Here is a 12,551-nt window from a genome sequence, read left to right as displayed (position 1 = left end):
CATATGAAGAGATTTTGATGCACGCAAGTACCGAAATCCAAGATGGCGTCCAAAATGGCCGCCATTTTCTGAAATTCTCATAGCTTTTCAGCCAGGTAACCCAAATACAAAATTTAAGTGTCTAGATATATGTTTTGAAGGATGAAGAACTCAATAAAATACATATCAAGAGATGCTGACGCACACAAGTACTGTAATCCAATATGGCAACCAAAATGGCCGCCATTTCCTGAAATTTTTATAACCTTTCAACTAGGGAACCCAATACACAATTTAAGCGTCTTTACAAGTTTTGAAACATGAAGAACTCAATAAAATACATATTAAGAGATTTTGACGCACGCATGTAGGCCTACTGATATAACTGATCGAGCTCTTCCTGATAGAGGAAATGGGGTGCAAAATGGCCGGCAGTCACAATTTCATCTCACAATTATGTAAATAAATGTCAATATATATTATAAGAAACTTTTTATTCAAAATATAGTTCTTATGTGTAAAGTATACAAATAAAAGCATTTGCATGTTAACCTCAAGGAGTGTGTCCTTGTTACGAGAGAAATATTTCACCAACAGATTTGTTGCTAAACAGAGAGCCTACTAGAAGGCAATATCTTTTTACCACATGGTCTATTTTCGTCATGAGATGAAAATCTCGTGCTAGCCCCTTTTTATTACCAACGCATTTGATGTCTACCATGAGGTGTGTTCCAGTTGAAACTGTCAGTTATCACTTGAGAAGTAAAAACAATTCTTTGAAAAGTAAAGATATTGATACATGGAGGAGGGATACTCCTCTACCACACGAGGGATCTTTTTTCTTTCTTTTTTTACTCGAAAGTGAAACATATAGTGCAAACGTTTGGTAAGATATTGAATTATTTCCATCAGAGAGTAGGAAATTGGATATAAAGTAGTATTCAGGGAAATGGGCAATGTAATTATTGAAGGGTGTGGAAGGGGGTCACCTCCCCCTCCCCCAACATGAGGGAGATTTTGCATTTTCAGACCTGATATTCAGACATCTGATGCACCCTATTGGTGAAATATTAGATTTTTGTTTCCACCAAAAAAGAGACAAAAAGATATATAATCATGGAAGTGCGCGGTTATAGGGTTGCCTGCTCCCACACCAGGGGAAATTTCGTATTTTCGGACTAGAAATTCACAGAGCTGTTGCATCCATTTGGTGGAATACCCGATATCTGTTTTCTATTTGAAAACGTTAGGAAAAATATATATTCAGGAAAGTGTCAGGGAGGGAGAAGTGTGAGAGGAGAATACTCTTTCCCATACCTTGAAAATTTTTTGGATTTTCCACTTTGAGAGTCAGAGATTTAGCGCACTCTTTGGTGAAATATCTGAGATTTGTTTTTGTCCTAAAAATAAGAAAATATATATTTATGGAAATATGCGGCGGAGGTGTAGAGGTGATGCACCTTCCCACAAAATTGAGATTTTTTTTTCAGGTTACGGGTTTTATGGTGCGCTCTGAACATTAATGAAATACTAGATTTGTGTTTCTATTAAGAAGTGTAAGTAGAGTAGAGACTAGTATATTCAAGGCAATGAGCTAGTAGATGATGGGGGGGGGGGGTCACTTTCGACTGGAGGGAGTTTTGCGTTTTGATGATCGTCATTAAACGACCTAATGCACCCTTGGTGTTATTTATTGAGAAAATTATCCATCCTCGTAGAGTAGATAATAATAGTCTCAATATCCCCATCCCCCACCAAAACGAGGGAGCTTTTACATTTGAATAGAAATGAAATAATTACATCATTTACACACATTTGATGGAATATTTGGGAATTGTTAATCAAAAGGGGAATTTAATACATATTGGGGGAGTGAGCGGTTGAAGAGTTAGGGCAAATTACCCTCCAATATGAGGGAACTAACTTTTGCATTTTGTAAGTGAAAGATCTAGTGCACACTTTTTGATGACAGATTCGTAAAATTTGTTAATCTCAAAAGTGTACAAAGTCTATGGAAAGGGGCCGAGCGAGGGACGTTTAGCATTTTTATGATTGCAATTCAATGACAAAGTGCAAATACTTCAGGTTGAATATTTAGAAAATAATGATTGTACAGGCCACCACCTTCCCCAAGGAGGAGGGGGGGGGGGGGTGCATCCAACCCAACCTATGCCCGTTTTGTGCTCATTTAAGGGAAAGATTCCACTGGACCTTTTCAGTTGTTCAATCTCGAACATTATGTTGAATTTCTCTGTCTCTTGAAACAGGCTAAAAACAACAATATTTGATAAACAAACGGCGGCCATTTTGAGCAACATTTGGTCTTCGGGAAGAACTCACGTGGTTTTATTTGTACCTATGTGCTTCATGATCTCTGAATAAGTATTTCGTTGGGTTCCTTATGTCTTAAAATATATATTTATACATTTTAAGTGCGTATTGCGGTTACGTAGTTGCAGGGTTATGAGAAAAACGGGAAATGGCAGCCATTTTGGACACCATTTTGGATTTCTGAAAGTGCTTAAGTGGTTTATTTGTGTTTAAAAATCTTTGGTGAAGATGGAGAGTATTTTGAAAGTAGACAGGGGCAAATTTCAATACACACACTAACGTTTTTTTTTTAATGTCTCAATTATAAAACACACTGAGCGGTGAGCACACGGCACGAGTTTGCTTCCCTTACTTTAAACTTATATCCCCCCCTCCCCTAAACATTAGATATGATAACACAGATTCCGTAATATGAAACAGAGAGGAATTAAAATGATTTTTCATGAAAAAGTTGACCCAGGAGTTCTTTATCGCCATATTTTTTGTGGATATTTTTTTTTTCTGTTGGTCTTGCTCAAAAGCACGATCTATGACTCTTTTTTTTTCTTTTTTTTTTTTTAGTGGAGCAGTAAAAAATGAATACACCGTGGCGTCAACTTTTTTCAATTAATCGTGAATTTCTTTCCTGTTCTCGTGAACACGTATTGTCATTCTTCGTACATATCCCGTCTATACATTCTTGGACCCCGTTTACAGTGCAGGGCAGGGCCGAGCTTGGGCCGAGCCCGGCCTCAATTCCGGTACTCGGCCCGCAATTTTGTCCGTTAACAGTGCCGGGCTCGGTCCGGGCTTTTAATTCAAACCTGTCAATATTTTGTCGTAGTTGCGCTCTGCTTGTAAACAAACGACTATTATTGGGAGCGCGCCGGTCGCAATTTGGTACCGCATTTGGCCAAGTTTGCGTTTTCAGTGAGAAAAGGTGTCCGGCCGCGGCCGAGACCAAATTTACAGTAAGTGAAAAGGCCGGGCTCGGCCGCGGCCAAGCCTGGCCTTCAATTCACTGTAAACGCGCAAAAGGCCAAATGCGGGCCAAAACCGGCCGCGCATTTGGCCAAGCTCTGGAGGTAGTCTCGACAGCGGCTCGGCCTTTCCTCATTGTAAACGCAAACTGGGCCAAATGCGGTACCAAATTTACTAGTAGTCTGGCTTCCAGACCGTCTGCCCGTACTATTTCGCTATTCTGGATATTAACCCCCTCAACGTCGAAAACTAGTAGGGGCCTATAGTTTAAGAAGTAAAAATCATAATGTATGTTATTGTATATGAAAAAATGAAAATAGAACTTGAAATTAAATTCCACTGATGCATCGTGTTCATGAGGTGTTGCTAGACGAGGTCACACAAACTTTGTTGTTGTAGATTTAAAAAAAAAATCTGAAACTCCCACAAGGCGTTGAAACCTGCTATTTCGGACATGTATCACATTTACATTTCGTACAGCCAGGTACCGAGCTGACTGTGATACTGACGAGCAGTCCCCGGTGTATGATCGCAGCAACATAGGTCTACCTTCAAAATATAAGGATGGGAACGTCAATGACAGGAATAAGACAGACGGGGACGTCGTCAAAAGAAGTGGCATCGCAGTCACATCACAACAACTAGGGTCAAGTCAAGGAGAAAATACTTCTAGGCCTACTGAACCTAGCCAGGTAAGTGAACTGAATTGAGGATTTAAAGGACAAGTCAACCTTCATATACATAAGGATTGAGAGAATGCAGCAATATCAATGCAACACATCAGTGAAAGTTTGAGGAAAATTGGACAATCCGTTCAAAAGTTACGAATAATTATTTTAAGTATCTGCGCAGTAACTGCTGGAAGAGAAGACTACTACAGTGTATGATGTCACATGCGTACAACTATATAAGGAAAATAAGAAGAGAATTTCACAAAACTTTACATTTTGAATTAAGTGCACATTTCTTCGACTTGCTACTGACGTATGTTAAGTGTGATATTATTCCCCCTGCCTTCTGAAAGAGAGAAGTCGAGTGTTCTTTTGTTATGCGAGAAAAATGGAAATAATATGTTGAATTTTCTTTCTTCTTTCTTTATATCGTTGTACTCATGTGACATCACAAGCTATAGTAGTCTTTTCATCCAGTCGTGACTGAGCAGAAACTTCAAAAATTCATAACTTTTTAACGGATTGTCCGATTTTGCTCAAACTCTCGCTGATGTGTTCTACTAATATTGCTGCATTCACTCAACCCACATGTCTATGAAGGTGAACTTGTCCTTTAACATTGAAAATAACATTAACCAAATGTTTTATTTGGCATATGAAAGAAATTAAACTAGTTGAAATAGTTTCGAGCTTGAGCAGCAATTGGCAGCATCACATTACTCGATGATGAGCAATGATTACGCAACATTTCCTCTACCGTTCGACGAGATACCTATACAGCTAGCTTATCATCTCGCTTACTGGATACTTAACGACATCTCCGGTCATTATAGCTTGTCTGTTCGTTGTGTTTGTGTTGTGTGTGTGTGTGTGTGTGTGTGTGTGTGTGTGTGTGTGTAGGTCTGTATAAGCCTTTATTAATTTTCTGAATATGAGATGTTTTTGTTATTATCAGACAATATTTTAATCACGTGATTCCTGATAGTATATTAATGTGATTCTTTATTCGGAGACGGGCTTAGATAATAATGCGTTGCATTCCTGCCTGTCTCCAATTATTTTGTTCCCCCTTTTTCTCATCAATGTTGTTGAAATTTTCATGTTTTTAAATGATACGTCGTACTCTTGTCCCCGCCGAACGAGTTCGAGCAGGGGACTATGAAACGGGCTCCGTACGTGTGTGTGTCCGTGTGTCCGTCCGTCTGTGTGTCCGTCCGTGTGTCCGTCCGTCCGTGTGTCCGTCCGTGTGTGCGTCCGTGTGTGATCAAAATGTTCAAAATGCTACTCCTTCGCCATTTCTAACCCGATTTTGATTCTGTTTGCTTTATATGATAGCACTACATGAGAGCTTTGAAACTTCTATACAGAATTTCAGTTGTGACCTTTGACCTTGACCTTTGACCTATATTGTACATTTTGCTTCAAAATGCTACTCCTTCGCCATTTCTAACCCGATTTTGATTCCGTTTGCTTTATACGATGGCACTAGGTGAGGGCTTCAAAACTTCTACACAGAATTTTGACCTTTGACTTCTTTGACCTTTGACCTTGATTTTTGACCTGTATTGTACATTTTGCTACAAAATGCTACTCCTTCACCATTTGTAACCCGATTTCAATTCCGTTTACTTTATGTGATGGCACTAGGTGAGGGCTTCAAAACTTCTACACAGAATTTTGACCTTTGACTTCTTTGACCTTTGACCTTGATTTTTGACCTGTATTGTACATTGGCTACAAAATGCTACTCCTTCGCCATTTCTAACCCGATTTTGATTCCGTTTGCTTTATGTGATGGTACTAGGTGAGGGCTTCAAAACTTCTACATAGAATTTTGACCTTTGACTTCTTTGACCTTTGACCTTCATCTTCTTACCTATATTGTACATTTTGCTACTAAATGCTACTTCCGGCGGGGACATATATTACGCACCGCGTAATTCTACTTTTCCTTGTTTATAATGCTGTTTGTTATTGTTATCTGTGTTTACGAAAGTTTTACATAAACCTCAACTGAACTAAACAAGAAAATACAACTGGTATCTTATACTGCCAGAAAAAGATCCCTGAATGTCACTGAAAGAACGAATTGATCACAACAGAGGAAAAAGAACATCCACTTTAGTTGACCTGCTGTGACTTGTGATGGTGCAGAAACCTACAAATGCAAACAAGTTCGTGCTACAAAATAACTTGACGTTTACACCCGACTCAAAGGGAACGAAGGGAGGTAATCCGAAATTATACGCAGAGTATATCTATGTCTGTTCACACGCGAGTTTGAAGTCTAATGCAACTATCAATACATAACTTTTAGGAGATCAAACGTAACTTTGGAGATAGTCCAAGAGATTGACCAAAGTTGTGGTTTATTTGTCGGAGTCAAGATGGCTGATTGTATTTACGATAGTATGAGTCACCATCGCCATGCTGGCATATGATCCCAGACAAGACAAATCCCTTGAAGTCGACATATACAAGTATTGTAAATATCTATCTAGGAGACAAATCATGATTGCTGTTATTTATCTGATTGGCAATGACACAGAACTCCCAAACACAAAACCACCGAGATAATGGTTCCACGCATATAAAAATAATCATGATTTTGCATACAAATATTGCACATCTGCTACTGGATAATGTGGTAGAATTCCGCAAAATTCGATTTGTTGTTGTTGTTCTTGTTGTTGTTGTTGTTCTTGTTCAATTTCCATCCGTGAAGATGGCTGGATAGCCCATATTCAGCTACACTAAGCTGGTCTTCCATGGGGTCCAGTTGGATGCGGGGTGGGACCACTTCACCGGGTTAGACACCCTGCTCTTTGCGATGAATGAATGAAGCGGAATCTTTTACGTGCATGAGCTGTGACTCTCTCATACACGGGACCTCCATTTTATGTCCTATCCGAGGGACACATTTGTGTGTGTGTGTGTGTGTGTGTGTGTGTGTGTGTGTGTGTGTGATAAGTTTCGTTCCATCGACTTGTTACTGATATATGGTAGAGGTGACATTATTCCCTCAGTTTTCTGTAAGATGTAAGTCAAGTGCGCTTTCATTATGCTCGAAAAGTGAAAATATGCTACATTTTCTTCATATTTTCTTAATATTTTCCATACTGACGTCATGACTTGTAACAGTCTCCTTATCCAGCGATGACGGCACCGAAACTGTGAAAAAGTACGACTTTTGAATCGATTGTCTTATTTTTCTCAAACTTTCGCTAATGTGGTCTACTTATACTGTTACTTCCACTCAATACGCATTTATATTTGGGCTTTAATGGCCTTTAGGTGCTGTTGTTCATCATCCATTGTTTGACCCTGTTACTAGTAACAGTATACCTGCATTTCTTGCAACATACAGTAATTAAAGTGTATATGTACAGTGTAATTGTGCTCACTCAACCACAATACATTGGCCATGCCTTATGATTATGAAATAGGTGGTATAAGCATCTTCTTGCTGCCCGACATTTTTCATGTCAGGCATCATTCTAATTAGATTAGAGCTGGAATAAGATAATCTTGATTATGGCAGTAAAAAAGAAAGCGATGAAGAAAGTAGTGAACCGAAAGTGATGATTCTTATGATTTAAGACGATGATATTGATTAACAATTGTGTCTCCCTACTAAAACTCTCGCTCAAATTGAAGCAGATCTGATGTTAACCCGGAGATCACAAATTTTATATCTATACATGTGCATGTCGACTAGTTCATCGAGGAAATGCGAAGGATTATGTCATCACGGAGGACTCGCCTACATGAGGCGTGCTCTGCTGTTGGTTCACGCAAACTCGACTACTCTAACCCTTCCGATGTGCGAGACGTCACCGAACACCGAGGGAATCTGGACTCCATGCTTTTCAACGACAAATTCAGATTCATTTCAGCTGTTATCTTTAAGGTAAGGGTGATATGGAAGTAGAATAGATTTCTAAAATGAAAGACAAAGGAGACGAGGAAATCATATTAGAAGTGCAGCAGATGACAGCACAATATACAGGGACAAATCGTAGTGCGCAGTTAGTAGATACGATATGGTTAGTCATATACTCATCTTTTAGGAGCAACCTCGCCCGAAAAAGGAATTCCTCGAGTCAACCCAAAAGTACATACTGCCATAGCTAATGAAATCAAACCAAGCCGGTTAATTAAATACAGTAAACTGAGTGAAACAGTTGTTTTTGTCCCTTCTTCCTCCATGGTAACTCCTTGATTAATTGTTTTATTTGAAATGAAATGATCTTTTTACATAATTATATAGTTCTATGTAGCCCTACATGTAAACAAAGTCTTAAATTGAATGCGCTAGTTATGAATATGTATACAGGCCTACCCTTTAGCAATGTGCTATATCAGCTTGAATGCCCTATGTCAAATTCTAATGCTCATTCTGCATTTATGGCTTGCTATGGGGATTTACACACGCAAGCGAGGGAGCTCAATGACGAGCGGGGTAGTGGTGGTGGTGGTGGTGGTGGGGGGGGGGGGGGTACAAGGGTTATCAACGCGGCAGCTACACGGCAGCCACACCGACCATCCCGGATTGCTCGACCAACACACCAGTCCCCGGATGACGCCGGATGTTTTTGACATCCAAATGTTGCCGTGTTAGCCTCCCGGATGTCCAAGGACGCCCAAAGCGTCAACGCGGATCTCTCCCCGGATCACCCCGGATCACATAGACATGCCACAGTCACATAGATATGCCGGATCACCCCGGATTTGATCAGAGGTGATCCGAGGAGAGATCCGTGTTGACTCCTTGGGCATCCTTGGACATCCGGGAGGCCAACACGGCAACTTGGATGTCAAAAACATCCGGCGTCATCCGGGGACTGCTGTATTGGCCGAGCAATCCGGGATGGTCCGTGTGGCTGCCGTGTAGCTGCCGTGTTGATCCGTGTAGATGCCGTGTTTGTCCGTTTAGACGCCGCGCTCTTCCGGCCTTATCCGTGTAGCTGCCGTGTTGATACCGTGTGTACAGTCCTATCAACGCTCGTCGACGCTCCATTGAGGTCGAAGCTACCCCGGAACTTCCCAGATCATCGTGTAGATCTTTGAGTATCCGTGTTTTTAAATATGTGACTGATGGGGCTTTATTTTTTTTTCATGTGCATGCATTTTACCCTTTACCATGAATTCAGACTAGCAGTGCCCAGGGCAATCCATCATGAATTATTAATGAAGCATTTATGTGCCTTGCAGCAAGACTCTAGAAGCCTAGTCAGTAGAGCTCTGAAAATGTGGTATTCGTGGTATTCATGTTTATTGTTCAGCGCGTCATTGTAAGTACACACTCACATACACATCATTGGTTCTTGTGTAAATTTCAATTTGTACAGAGGGTTCAAATATGACCAAAGTCCAGTAGTCTTAACTTTAAAATTAATCATGAGTTTAACGAAACTGATTCATGCTCTCATATTCAAATCACCGTCCATCTAAATTACACTATTCAGCTATTACTCATATCAGTGACAGTGTTATCTGATGTATAGTTTTCGAACTATTAAGGATCAAAAGTGGGAAATGTTTTTGTAACACCTTCTACATACTGCCAACATATATGACAAATTTAAACTCAATCGTTCAGAAATTGAAAAAGATTGATCAGCAAAATTTGCAACAGACCGACTAACCAACAAACCACATGAGGATTCCCATGTCATATTTACTAGTACATTTTGAATATCTTTTTTTTTTTGGGGGGGGGGGGGGTGCTGTAATAAAAAGTTCTATCAAACGAAACAGATTTCAGGAGTACATATCTGAACATGTCGTGATTATGCACTCAGTCCCGAGGCAGAGTAAGACATCTGAGCAACATCAATGAAACTTTTTTTTGGGCATATAAAGCCCCGTTTTTACAGAGCCTCACAAATTACAGTTGCCGTTATAAGTGCCCGGGCATTTTTTAACCCTGCCTCTTAAAACGGGTCCCGCAATATGTTGCTCGGACTTTACCAGGTTACCGCGGTAACCTTTGCCAAATTTTACCCTAGCCAGCTGGGGTAATTACCCCGACATTACCTCGACAACCCTTCTCTGTTAAAACGTTCTCGCAGTAACATTCTTCTGATACATTCCACACACATGTGCAATAGTGTAAACATGGAGCAACTAGATTAGTAGCTCCTTCGTCCAAACAGAATGACACACCGCTCGACGATAACGTGCATGGATTGATACCGCAGCCTTCGCGCTTGAACAGGTAGGTTGTTTGGAGCCTACCTGGAGAAGGTTTCCGTTGTGTATCTCTTAAAAGGGAACCCCTCGCTCTCTTTTGCGGTTTTCATTGCACGAGGCGAGGAATTTTGTTCCCCGGACGTTGTCATTACGTCGTCGGGGTCTGTTAAAACAAGGCTGATGTCTGTAAGTTGCTATTGTTTTGTTATATGAGCGCACTACAATTATCACAAGTGTACGCATATTCCATGTATTCTATATTTGAGTGATACGGTCAGAGCAGCAGTCGTGTTCATTCTATCGTTAAACAACTGTGTCCTCTGTTCATCATTGAATCCGGTCCACTATTACAACAGCTATAATGTTAAGGACAATTTGAAGTTTAATTGCCTCTCATATCATTAATCGGACACTTAAAAAGTGACAGAAAATGTAACAACTTTTGTCATTTGAACTGAAATCTTTCCTTTAATTTCATAGCTGGAAGGTGATGAGGTAAACTGAGGGTCTACCTTTTGTAGGTAAATGTGTTTTCAAAAACAAGATCTACCAAAAAAACTACCAAACTGAAAAAAATAAGACAAACATGTCTGCTCTTAGATATCTATCACCCTCTTCCCATCGTTCGACTTACAAACTGCGCTCTCCAATGGATACCACGGTGCTCCAGATACCAAGTGCAAAAACTCAGGCTGATGAGAGTAGTTTCTCACATTGTGAACCATCAGCATGGAATACTAAACCCGGTCAAAGGAACTCCGGTCATCACCCTTACTATCAATTTTCAAAGACCTCATCATTGAGAAGATGTTATTATGTTTTTAGCATTGATAAGTTGGATGGGAAATGCGCAATACAAAAGTCTGTGTATTAATAGTATCATTATTGTAAAAATAATCAAGGGGAGACGTCCCCCCCCCCCCCCCCCCCCCCGGTATCGCCGCTTATGAGTAGACTAACCAAGTCGTAAATGATGTACCTCCAATGTGAGTTGTTCACGACAATGCCCTCGATAGGCAATCATGTAGGGCAGGGATACTAAGGGCACTCTTTGCAATCATCGTCTTTCTATTCAGTATGATAAAAATGAGATTTCTGAAGAGCTCAGGGGAGCTTCAAGCTCCACTACTCTTGTTGAGATGCCATCCATGTAATATCACTTTTAGTGTCTATAATGCGACTGCCTGTTTCCTTTTATTAGAAATTCAATGATTCAACACATATTTTCACGATGAATTACTAGCACTTTATTGCCCTCTCATAACACCTTTATCCATGCGGTTGCTGTATTTGTATTTGTGCATAATAAGTAATATATTTTATATCCAATAATTCATTCCATACAGTGTGGTTCTTCAAACTGGAGGAGATTCCTGATGTCCTTGGCGGAAAAACAGGGAAGAATCACCAACCTTCCGCCTCAGCTAGCACGCAAACAGCACAAGCCAAAGGCACCTCTTTCATTTTTCTCGAAGAACCAAGTTCACGAACTAACTTTTCGACTGCGGCATTACACAAAAATTGTAACCGTCCGACACCCGCTGATACGCTTCTTATCAGGATACCGTGATAAATTCATCGAACATACTGACAAATTTCGCAAGGACATCTCAGCAAAGATACTTGAAGCTCGGTCTGGGAAAGTCGGTCCAAGACATGTAACGTTTCCAGAATTTGCAGGGTTTGTCACAAAAAACAACTGGACCCGGGGAACCGACCCACACTGGACTCCTCAGTATATACGTAGCCGACCTTGTGAACATGATTATGACATCATAGTCAAACTAGAAACCTCCCAAGATGACATGGCTTTCCTTCAGAATGAACTGGGTATTGAGAAATTCGGGACATACCAAAAGGAATACGAAGATCGGCATCGAGTCTCAAATGACAAAAAACTGATTGTATCGTTTTATCACCAATTAACAGAAGAACTATTTCATAAAGTCTGTGACTATTACAGTCTAGATTTCATGCTTTTCGGATACTACCGACCGAAATCTATAGCAGATGTGGAGAAGATATTCGATGATTTCGCTTGACAGAAGTTTCGAGTTGATGCAAATTGACACCCGACTTCGTTTAATATAAGTGTTTCAATGAATATTAGACACTGTGAGAGAACATAACATAATGTATAGCAAAGATTTCAGTGCAAAAGAAACACGTGATTTATTATCGAGCGATTGTGATACAAGTCCAAACTTGGATGAATTCCTTACTCCCTAAAAAAAAGCGAGCCAAATCATTGACGTCACTATTCAAACTGATAAATCTCGTAAGCCACGATGTATCCAATCCAAGTATCTGTTACATAAAACAATGGCCCTTTATGGTCAAAGTCGTTTGCATACAATGATAATGCCAGTTGATATTCTTGTCATTTTTTTTTTCAGACGAAGGAAAAAAAAAGAA

At 40.1% G+C, this 12,551-nt stretch overlaps 1 protein-coding gene across 1 annotated transcript; it reads left to right on the top strand.

The window, feature by feature from the left end:
• Positions 1 to 7,683: 7,683 nt before the first annotated feature.
• On the top strand, positions 7,684 to 12,178 carry LOC139728066 (carbohydrate sulfotransferase 14-like). Its single transcript, XM_071639032.1, has 2 exons — positions 7,684 to 7,851; positions 11,483 to 12,178. Exons 1-2 carry the CDS (start codon positions 7,684 to 7,686, stop codon positions 12,176 to 12,178), a joined length of 864 nt encoding a protein of 287 aa, XP_071495133.1.
• Positions 12,179 to 12,551: the final 373 nt, after the last annotated feature.

This window comes from Diadema antillarum, unplaced genomic scaffold (genome assembly GCF_040938485.1).
Source record: "Diadema antillarum isolate AM-2024a unplaced genomic scaffold, OU_Dant_1.0 scf00000018, whole genome shotgun sequence".
In the NCBI taxonomy this organism is placed as follows: domain Eukaryota; kingdom Metazoa; phylum Echinodermata; class Echinoidea; order Diadematoida; family Diadematidae; genus Diadema; species Diadema antillarum.
The sequence above is the reverse complement of the archived record's forward strand: the minus strand, read 5'-3'. Positions and strand labels throughout refer to the sequence as shown.

What these genes read in the sequence shown, in the direction of transcription:
- LOC139728066 (XM_071639032.1), top strand. Translation starts at nt 7,684, where the DNA reads ATGTCATCACGGAGGACTCGCCTACATGAGGCGTGCTCTGCTGTTGGT. An exon ending in TTTCAGCTGTTATCTTTAAG is followed by an intron (nt 7,852 to 11,482) that starts GTAAGGGTGATA and finishes CATTCCATACAG; the next exon opens with TGTGGTTCTTCAAACTGGAG.